Source organism: Melopsittacus undulatus, chromosome 1, assembly GCF_012275295.1.
Source record: "Melopsittacus undulatus isolate bMelUnd1 chromosome 1, bMelUnd1.mat.Z, whole genome shotgun sequence".
NCBI lineage: Eukaryota > Metazoa > Chordata > Aves > Psittaciformes > Psittaculidae > Melopsittacus > Melopsittacus undulatus.
The window spans coordinates 120,638,291-120,649,581 of NC_047527.1; the positions used below are offsets into that span (position 1 = coordinate 120,638,291).

The 11,291-nt window shown below is 38.7% G+C and overlaps 2 protein-coding genes across 2 annotated transcripts in view; one reads left to right on the top strand and one right to left on the bottom strand.

The window, feature by feature from the left end:
* CFAP69 (cilia and flagella associated protein 69) overlaps positions 1-5,503 on the top strand; it is a 30,155-nt gene extending 24,652 nt beyond the window's left edge. The window contains exons 21-23 of the mRNA XM_005152941.4: positions 244-330; positions 1,961-2,065; positions 4,157-5,503. Coding sequence (XP_005152998.2) covers positions 244-330; positions 1,961-2,065; positions 4,157-4,288 — 324 coding nt within the window. The 3' untranslated portion in view covers positions 4,289-5,503. The remainder of the gene's footprint in view (positions 1-243; positions 331-1,960; positions 2,066-4,156) is intronic.
* A 2,401-nt stretch (positions 5,504-7,904) lies between these two features.
* On the bottom strand, positions 7,905-10,946 carry FAM237B (family with sequence similarity 237 member B). Its single transcript, XM_031052513.2, has 3 exons — positions 10,833-10,946; positions 9,573-9,969; positions 7,905-8,517 (listed from the first exon to the last, which is right to left on the bottom strand). Exons 2-3 carry the CDS (start codon positions 9,952-9,954, stop codon positions 8,492-8,494), a joined length of 408 nt encoding a protein of 135 aa, XP_030908373.1. The 5' UTR covers positions 9,955-9,969; positions 10,833-10,946; the 3' UTR covers positions 7,905-8,491.
* Positions 10,947-11,291: the final 345 nt, after the last annotated feature.

The window sequence follows — 11,291 nt, forward strand, 5'->3', positions numbered from 1 at the left end:
AAAGGGGAAATTAGTTTGCACAGAGAAGATAAGCCTTTATTTTTATAAAGGCAGTACATAAGTGAAGTTTTTAAAGGACAAGTACATCACTACAACATTATCATCCAATCCCAGGTGAGAGGTATGAGCTAAGGTAACCAAAGGGGCATAGGTGAACATGATACTCAAAACAGCTCAAAGAATTCAGAAAAGCTTGTGAGAAGGGGATTGTGTTGCATCTTGTAAATCTCATTTATGTTACAGATCAAAGCTATCCACAAGCAGAGAGAAATGCTAAATAAATCTTGGGAAAATTTCTTGACTCGGACATCCAACTATGAGGCACTGAAGGTAAGAAATATGAGTGATGGAGCAAAACATATATTCACAGTATAGTTATAATAATTTTGAAGTTCCAGACACATTTCTTAATGAATTATGAGGATATTCAAGTAGAAGTTAGAGTAAATTTTATATTCACACAGACATAGAAGAATGAACCTTAAGATGTATTGGCAAAGCTACGCAATCTTTGATTCTTCTGCTCTTCTGATTGCCGTCACAAAGGGGAGATCAACATTGTTTATGCACTTGTAATTGTGTGTGTGTGTGTGTATTTGTCCTGAAACTGTTGAAACTAAAACTGTGGTCATTCTTATTTTTCTTTAATTTTTCTATTATTTCATTCCCTATACTTAGTCCAGCAAGCATCCTTCAAGACGGGAAATACTTTATGATGAAAGGAGTTTCTTTTAGCACTATTTGTTCTTTTCCAAAAGAACATAAAAACTCGTAGAGTCCTTCTTAGGCAATCCGACTAAGTTGGAAAATGAATTAAATCAGACTTAAACACTTTGGCAGCTAAATTTAATTTTCCTTCCTTTCCCAAAGGAGATGCAAAAGAGAACAATTTCCTTCAAGTGCAAGCACCTCCCTGGCCTGTAGTAAAGTTCTATGCTAGAGTTAGAAATTTATAGAAGGACAGAAAAATTCCCCCACAGATTTGGGGAACTGGTTAGTTCTGACTGAGTCCCTGGGAAGCTGATTTAGGTATGCAAGGGACAAGAAGGTAATTGGTAATGGCTGTCATGGATTTACCAGGGACAAATCACGCCTTGACAACATGGTTGCCTTTTGTGATGAAATGCTTTGCTCTGGAGAAGGAAGATGGATATTACTTCTGTTGGCTTTAGCAAGATTTTCAGTTCAATCTTGTGTATCCTCCTTCTAGCCAAAATGGGGAGATAAGGACTGAACTGCATACCCGTGGACTACAAATTGGATAAAATGTCTGGACTGATGGGCTCAAAGGACAGTGGTCAATAATTAAAGTTTAACTAGCAGTCAGTTTTGAGTGATATTCCACAGAGTCAATTATACTGTCAATACTATTTAACATTTTTATTAATGACTTGGATATTGGATTAGCTTGCATCCTCATCGCAGGTTCTGAGCTGGAGAAAGCATTCCATATGCTGGGAGGCAGGGTTGTTATTCAGAAAGACCTTGTCAAGCTGTAGGGCTGGGCTGACCAAAAGTTCATGAAGTTCATGAAAACAAATGTGAAGTCATGCACCTGGGATGTATTATGGTTGTCATGCATTGGTACAGCCTGAGGACTAACTTGGCTATGTGGATGTGTATTAGGGATGGGGTGATAAGCTGAACATGAGGCAACAGTGTACTCTTGTGGTGATGAAGGCGAACAGCACATATGGCTACATTAGAAAGAATACAGCCCAGAGGTCATAGCAAGTGATTATTCCTTTCTCACCCTTGCAAAGTCATGTCCATTTATTCTGTTTTCATGTGCCCACTACAAGAGAGATTTACAAACCAGAGGGAGGGTACCTACAATTAAAGGCCAATAGAATTATCACCTCATTTATTTTGTTGTTTTTTTATATATTATCTAACAAGTACAAATTACACAATTCATTTGGATTAAAGCGATTTTATATTTTTCTCTGACTATCTTTAGAAAGCAAAAAGGCTTCAGGAAAAATCAATAGAGGCTTCCAGACCTAAACTGAAGACTCAAAATGAAGCAGTTTATTCTACTCATATTAAAGGCCTCGGTACAACAGTTAAGTAATCACCTATTTTATTTTATTTATTTTATTTTATTTATTTTCATTGATGTGTAAGTGCTTTGGTGTTTATTTTGTCTGTGTATGTCCTGTGGCTTACTCTTTCTTTAATAATATTCATCTGACAAGCTCCAAATATGTAAGAAAGAATCTGTATCTCCTGCAAAGCACAACTTCCCTTTCTGATATATCCTCAGACAACAGGTAGTTGCTCAGAATGAGATTCAGATCTACAAATTCCTCATAAGAAGTCTGGGCAAGATGGTCCTATGCTACTTGACATGTACCTCTTGTGGGATAGCCTCTCACGAAAACCTTGCTGAGGTCAAGCCTTCCTTCACTAATTGTTGGGTAAATCTGCCCGATCTCTAATACATCAGCAGAAGTGTCCTTTGTCAGTAAACATGTTCCTCGCTTTCTGCAGATAAGCCAACTCCTTGCATCTGCAGAAAAGATTTTTTTTCCCCCTCATTTATATCAGTTCATTGAAGTGTAAGAAAATAAAAGCCATTGTTAGGATCGTATTTGGGTGTAACAGCATATTTAGATGTTGATTTTTGACAACCTGGGTTAAGATGTGGGAGAATCTCCACTCCAGTCAGTAACTGCTTTTGAGTTACCTGGATGATTTCTGTGTAAACATCACAGCTAAGGAGGATTTTAGGGGAGGGATAGCTTCTTGATTGCTTATAAGTTACTTTTACATGAGAGGAGAAACAAAGAAATAAAAACACAAGGTGTTGATTTAAAACTTGCACAAAGGCAGGAGATTCCACTACCATGGGCTCTCTGGCATGACAACTGTAATTGGCTCTCTGTAATGACAAATAAGGTGGATACACCCTGAAAAGGAAAATAAGCAGTTCATGTTTGATGTGATGAAGAAAGGAGGTGCCTAATAGGAAGCCAGGGGATGGTCTCAAAGTGCTGGACTAGGATTTTTATCAAATTATCTTTGCCCTAAACTTTTGTAAATTCAAGATGAAGTGGGGTAAAAAAATTACAGATTTACATGCCTGTATCAGTGAGACTGTTAATCAGCAATATTTTGTAGAAAGTTTCTGAAAAATTTAGACACGAGCATTCTGGAAATTGTTGATAGAGAGAAATATGTTGTTATATTCTATTTTAAAGACTTGGACCTCAAGCCAAGACTATTCATTTTTTTCGGTGGAAGAGGTTTTAATAAGAAAGTATTTTATGGTTTTATAGACAATATCTCAACAACTGTAGACAAAAAGAAGGAAAGGTTAGTCCATTTTGCAGAGTAAGTGTGTTAAGAAATGGAACACATCAAGAACACCAAATAAAACTGCTTGGGTACATTGCTTAGAAGAAATACAAATAACAGATATGGCCAGCAAATTTTTTCTTGGAACAATCTTCTTCCCTCCTCTCTGCTAAACACCCTTCACAGGGAGAGATAAAAATTAGGCCAGGATGGTTGTTGCAGACCAGTCAAGGTCAAGTAATTAAACATGTGAGCCACAAGCACTTGAAGAGTTGCATTGTTTGTTTTAGTAGGTCATGCTTAGAAGATAGAGGTATCACTGGGATTTACATATATATACACATATGTATAAAAATATGTATTCCTTATACTGAATATACTTATTCAATATAGAGAGTAGTATGTCCCTTTCAGTCTTCAAGTTTTCCTGGAGGAGCAGTTATAGGCAAATGCATTCTGAGAGAAATAGGGTGTGTTCCTTTTTTTTCTTTGAAGTATTAATGTATAATGAAATGCTGAGGACAAAAACTGGCTCATATTATATACAAATCCCAACAACATTGCACAACAAACTTCTATTGTAATAAAGGCTTGATTTGCTTCTCCTTTTCATAAGATCAGACGTGAAGGCAGAAAAGCCGAGTACATAAAGGTACCTGGTGAAAAACCACTCTGTCCTTTCCTTTGTACTGATGGGAACAATTTGTTAATTTCACGTAAAGGATAGCTTGAATAGACCTCAGAAACCTCAGCATGCATCTCCACCAGATGAATAATATTTTTGAAAGACAGTTCATGATCTAACTCTCATTTTAAATACTAACGTGACTGTCATGTAATGTATTTTGTTTTTCAGATTGGATCTGGTCACTTAGTAACTGTCAAAAGTACACCTCCATTAACTGGAAGGCCACTGAATGTTACAGAATTTGCTCTTAGAAAGCTGCCTCTTTCTGAAGAAGCCTTAAAGAAAGATCAAAAGCATTAAAACACTGGACTTGGTCTAGAAAGCTTTGGTACCTGTGGAATAGAGTGTTCTGAACAGTGTTTTTACTATAGTTAACTGTATGTGCATCTTAGATACAAGATAAAATCTGTTTGTAATTCTTTGGTGAATTGCATAGAGCATCTTGAGAGCAAAACTGTATTTTGCCTTAACTAATTATAAACATGGGGATGATTTATTAATAAAGTACCCTGTACAGTAAGGTACACAGGTAGGCTGAGTCTAAAAATTTTGTGTGTTAGTGTCAGGTTACCGTGATCCTCTATCAGTCGGTCCACTATTTAGTTTTCCATCTCTTGTTGACTCATTCCACACATTGCAGTTTAAGTATCTCTTCCATCGAGCAGGGCAATGACCTTTCACATAAACACATTCATTTCCTCATTTTCCTGGATCCCATACCCATGTGGGTTTTGTCCCAGTCCATTTTGTTTCTTGAACTGCCTTCTTTAGCATGAGGACTTCTGATTTACGTTCTCTCAGTTTTCATCTAAAGACTCCCTAAAAAGCTTGTTTGTGCCAAGTTTCTCCAAGCCTGGTGGAGACACGCTGAAGTGTCCTGCTGTTCAGGGATTTCTGACAGCTCTTGGACTGATCGTACTATTCTAATTACTTCTTGGGTTATTGCCCCTATTGTCTCCAAGAGGAACTCTTTGTCTTCCACTTCTAGAATACCAACACAAACTTGTGAGCAGACCTTCTTGTACATGACTCAGTTTCTAAGCTATTCTCTCTTTTCCTAGCCTGGGCAAAGCCAAAAATTGTTATATTACAATAGAGCAAGATTCCCTGAGGCTATTACCTCATTTTAAAACCAGTCACTAGCCAGTGATATGGCATAAAATTATGTGACATTGCAAGGGGTTCCGTGACATACAAGCTCTGGCACATAGTCTGTCATTTTTGCCTGTAAGCAATGTTTCATGAAAGTATAAACTTTCACTTCGTTAAATGCCAGCTTGAAAAATTGAAACAAGTTTGAGCTAAATGGGTAGAACTTAGTACCCAACTCCCTTTTTCACTTCCTGAAAGAGCCATGGGGTGGGTGTGTGTATGAAGGGTTTCTTGAAAATCTGTTTGTCCATGTAATAAGACATACCGGTACTGGCATTAAACATAAAGGCGGTGATTTTTGTTTCAAATTTGTCTACTTAAATTCTATAGAAACAAGAACCTGAATAAAATAATGAAATAAACCAAACCAGCCATATGAAATGGTACTTACTCACTCCATAGGTGCAGTTTGCAAAGATCAGAAGCATTTTCTTATGGGCAGGTCTGTTAAACATTATGTTGTAGAGTAAGACAGTCATCTAGTACTTAAGGCTAGAGAAATCACATTAACTTATGCTATTTTAATTTAATTTCTTATGCTGGCCCTTTGCTAACTGATAATTTCTAAGTATAATCTGTTTTTATGATGATTTTTCCCCCCAAATTATCTGCATAATGTTTTAGTATGTTTTATTAAATAACTCTGCATGTGTATTTCTGGCCTGCCTGCAAGAAAGGTAAGCTAAGGTATATAGAGATTATCTAACTAATATGTCAACTAGTCTTGCTCAGTTTATATTTCTCCAACAGCTCTTCAGCAGCTGTGCTGCTGTATTACTGTTTTAGAGAATGGCAAAATGTATCTACACACTGGGGCCACAAAAGTGCATTCCATTGTCTTTACACAATTAAAACTGAGCAATACATATTTGCCTAGGAGAACAAATACTATGATATTTAGAGGTTTTTTACACCCTTGTTCATATGTGGATGTGCAGGTGACTCATTACTACTGGCAGGAAAGCAAAGGCCCATTTCTTCCAAAAAACCATATAGGACTCATGTAAATGCTTCAAATTTCTGTACAAAAGCTACAGCGATACAGTATAGCCAAGGTATAGATATAAAAGATCTTTTAACTTCAAATCAGTTTATTTTTATGCTTATGTTAAAACTTCAAATCAGGCACAAAATGTGCCCCACAGCACTCCTCCTCCAGCTGTATTGTGCTTCTGCTACAGTACAGTGCAAACAAGTACCAGCAAATGCTACTGTTAACTCTGTCAAGGACTAGAGAAAGAAGGGGACAGAATTTCACAAAATGTGTACATTTACACTTAATAAATTAATACTAACACAAGCTTTCCGAGCAACATAGACAGCATCTGGTTTTGCCAGCCAGCCATGGACTGTGGACTGGCTGTCAGCAGAGGAACCCAAGAAAACTGGGCTTGCTGCTCCTGCTCAGGGGTGGAAAGAGAGGGAGTGCAGAGTACTAGGGGAGGAGGAGATCACCCCATTCACTGTTAATCCCTCCTGCAGCCAGCTAGCAGCATGGCTTTGTTATAATCGAAAGAGGTGAGTCCACCTGGAATTTGTTGTGCTGCTGCTGCTTACAGTGCTGTGTTCCTATCATTCAGTCACCTGCCCCTTTGGCAGACACTGCAGGCCACCCATAGCAAGAGATTGTTCAAGCATTCTGGAGCCAACCATGGTAGATGCTAAACACCTCTGTATCCTATAGAAAACTAATTAAAACAAAGACTTACAATCTCAGGAAGGATGGAGCTTTTAAAACTGCACAGGATACCTTGTTCTGTCACTCAACTAAAAGATCACTAGTATAGGAAACATTACCTTTAAAATGTTACTATAGTTCTACGCTTCTGTTGGTGATGAATAAAATTATCTGTAGGTGTGAAGAAGGGGAATTTATTTATCTGGTTTATGACAGTTAAAATACTTTATTTGATGGAAATTCAACACAGTACATGGCTTTATAAAGTGGGTGTTATTGGAACAGATTAGACTGGATCTCAAATAGCTGCTCATCACAATCTATCAGTTCCTGAAACTGCTGGGTTTGGGTGTATCATTACTCCTTCTATTTGCTCAAGAGAAAAGGTGTATTTAAAATACTTTTTGTATCAGGAACTTACAGTGATATTCATGGGTAAGAGAAATTTCTCACTATTTTTGTGTCCTCTCTGGAATACCGTAGGAGATCTAATTTACAAGATGCAGTTCGATATTGTGTTTACCTAAATGAGTGTTTACAAAATCTGTGAGACTTGTTGGATATTTTACAAGCTATATATGAGCTAGGCATACCTGGGATGGATTTCTTGTTACTTATGAAGGTTTATATGTTGTTACTATGTAAGTACTGTTTTCTACAGTAATTAAACCCAGCTGGGATCTTATAAAAGGCTAGAACACAACAGAGACTGAACAAGCTGCATAGCCTAAGGAGTAAAGCAGAGAACAGTCTGCATCTCTGAGTGTTCCCATTTGTTCTCAGGCTTTCTGTGCTCAGGACAAATGGATTAACTCCATGGTTAATCTCCCTGAATTATTTTACCCATGCTGGACTGTTTCTTATAAAGGAAGACATAGTCAAGCCTAGTCTCTCACTCTTTCAAACCACTGAATGCATGGGTCTCAACTGTGATGTTGCCTGTTGTGACAGGGATGGACTGTATCACTTTATTTACCTGTATAAATGTGTAGATAAAGAGCAGTCTCGTGTAAAATATTGTTCTTAATGTAATGTAGCAGTGGCTTTGCAAATAACGTGTTATTAGACAAGAAAATTACTACTATTCAGACCTTGCTGCATAGAAAAATACTTTAATTAATCCACAGCCTATATTAAGCAGTGATAAATTACAAAGTTAAGACTGCACAGGCATTACAATAAGCATAATCCTTCCCTTTAGCTTGATGTCACACTTTTTTGCAATTCTTGAAGCTAATTTATGTGCAAGACTGTATAAAATGTTTGTTGACATTTTCTCCATTGCTTAAAGTATAAAAATATATTGGGCTTCCACCCAAATTAACTTTAAAAAAAGAGAATTAATGGAAAAGATGAGCCTTTTCAAAAATACGAAACTGGTTCAGACTTACAAGCTTACCTGAGACAACAAAAGTCTTAACTCAAAACAAAAGCATTCAGACATGCAGTGGGATAAAGGCAACCTTGACAGACTGCAAGACAGGAAAGCAAAAGTGACAATGTGGGAGTTCACATACTTATCAGTTTAGCAGTGATTAAGTGCTTTATACAAAGAAAAGGAAAAAAAAGAAGGTTGAACCATGCCAGTGGACTTGTCTAAGCATCTCGAGTACATGCCGTGCTTTTGTGCTCCTTCATTTTGATGTTGCCTTGCTGAGGTATCTTTATTTTGACTAAAATGGATTGGTGAAAGCAGACCCTGCAAGATTATGAAAGAAAAGTCATTATTTTCTAAGCAAATTTCTAGGAATGCTAGAATTAAATCATCTCCATGTATCAAGACAGGCTAAGAAAATGGGGGCTATTCACTCTGCAGAAGAGAAGGCCGTGTGGTATCTGAAGGGGGCCTACAAGGATGCCAGAGGGGGACTCTTCACATCAGGGACAATAGTGATACTACAAGGGGAAATGGGTCCAAACACAGGCAAAGTTCAGGTTAGATATAAGAAAGAAGTTCTTTACTATGAGGGTGGTGAGGCACTGGATTAAACCCAAAGAGGTGGTAAATGCTCCATCCCTGGCAGTGTTCAAGGCCAGGTTGGACAGAGCATCAGGTGACATGGTCTAGTATGAGGAGTCCCTGCCCATGGCCGGGGAGTCAGAACTAGATGATCTTAAGGTCCTTTCCAACCCAAACCATTCTATGATTCTATGTTCAGTCTGGAAACCTAAAACATCTGAAGAAAGTCCATTGCTAAGGATGAAAGGATCCAACAGATCTAGGACTGGTTAGTAAGACCCTAACCTTATAGAATCATCAATTCAGACTCATCTCAGACCGTGATGACCAGAATTTGTCACTGATGATTCACAATGACCATGAGATCATATTACGTATCAATAGTTTTAATGGGAAGAACAGGGTTCGAGCAGTCAGGCATTTGAGCTTCCCTTCTTACAGAAGGATGATTCCCCATAGTTGAGACTAAAGTCCAAACACCAGGAAACTTTTAGTACTTTAATGCCATTTATATGCACACAGTGACAGCATTCAGCATCCATTTCCACACACTACCACATGCACACCCGACATTTTTTGCATTTTGTTAAATACAGAAATTTAGTACCCTAACTTATTTTGGCTCGTGTATTGTGAAAGTAAGTACCATTGAAAGATGCAAATACTTTTGACAGAAGTAGAGACAGAAAACTGGAAATTACTATATTGAGTTATCTAAATATTCAAGGATGAAGATGGAAGTGTTTCAGTTTAAAGTTAGCATGTAACAGATTAACACTATATCTTATAGTTACCTTCTAAAGTTCTATGTGAGTATATGGAAGAGTATTTGGGAGATGCTAATTGTCTTCTGCCCATTCCATGGGATCTTGAGAGCACACAGTCTACATACATATCCCAGAAGTTCTGGGCTAACTCATTGAAGAGTTCATTGTGCTTGGGCTTAGGGGATTCCTTTAGGAACATCATGAAGTCCCAGAGACCAATGATCGTATCTGCTACCTTGAGTTTCTTCATTTCCACCAACCCATGGGATGAGACCTCCCAGCACTCATGGTCAATCTGACCCAGGCTTGGAGGAGTTTCTTTGTGATAATCTAGATTGGCATAAACCAAATTCAGCATCAATATACAGCCCAGCTGAAGATACCACCTTTGTTTCCATACAAATTCCATTGTCCAATAAGATACCTGAAAGAAAGTATAAAATCACAGTGATTCTGCTCACATGTAGTTCATTCTCACCCAACTTTCAAGGATACCCCAAGAGATTATTTATACATTTATACAGGAAAATACTTCTTTTCAAACCACAGATTAAATACAGTCAAGGAACCTTAATGCTGGAGCTAGGTTAACACCTAGAAATTGTGAATGCTATTTAGAACATGAAAATCTGAAGCTGTAAGTTTGAAGTGATTGTAACCTGTATCAGAATTGCTCCCTGAGCTCAAGACTCCTTCCCTTAAAATCCTAAGTTTAGATCACCAGTTTGAATGTGCCAGTACACTGCTGCAGCCATCTGATCTCCCTACACTCATTTACTTCTCTATCTCACCTTCAGGACTTTAGGAAATGAGACAGACAGATACCCCCCAACCTAACTCCTTTCCAAAACTTCACTTGCTAGCTACACTTCAGCAGGTAGCAGGATTACCTGCCTCAGCATCCCCAGAGTTTACAAAATGCATTGAAGTTTCTATTCCCTGGGTTGTTAGAAAACTTGCTCCAGCAAACAAGCAAGGATAGAAATGCTTCTCATTTCCACTTCACTAGGCAGAGGAAGGACACTAGCAATTTACCTACATAGCAGGAAAACAGCAGCCAGGAAGCTCCCAATATATTGAGCTGGTTTGATTTCATGTTTCATGTTTTGATGTTTTAATCCAGCTAAAAACTAAAATGCCAAAGGTCCATTTGAATACCTCAATCAGGAGCAGAGACCACAACAAGCCTCACAGAGACTTTGAAGTAGTAACTCCTACTATGCAGTACAAGACAGATGAGTTTCACAAAGGCAATAACTAAAGAACCACAGTAGAAGTTATACTTACAGTGTTCCTGTGATGAGATGGAAAACAGTAGCCTTGAAACCACAACAGTCAGCCCCTTGGAGAAAAAGAGAGAAATTCATGAGAGGGCTGCAAGTGCCCGGCAGCTGCTGGATGCTCCGAGGGTGCAGGGATTACACTGCACAGGGAAGCCTCAGCCGCTGGCAGAGCAGCAGCAGCAGCAGCATGAACTCAGGTCAGTGGGAAAGGCAGGAGGGAGCTGTGGCTGTGGCAGCCCCACCTCTTTCTGCAGCAGGCACCGAGTGTCAGCGGAGCCTGGGCTGGGGCCTCACCTGAGAGACTGACTGCCTCTGGCTGGGTGGGAGGGTGTCTGTGGTAAGGGGAGAGGCAGAGCGCTGTCAGAGGGAGGAAAATACAGGCGAGAGTAAATCTTTCTCCAAGTCGGTGACATGAATGCACTCCCCATTTTATAAACCCGGGTTTCCATTCACAATCCTGCCT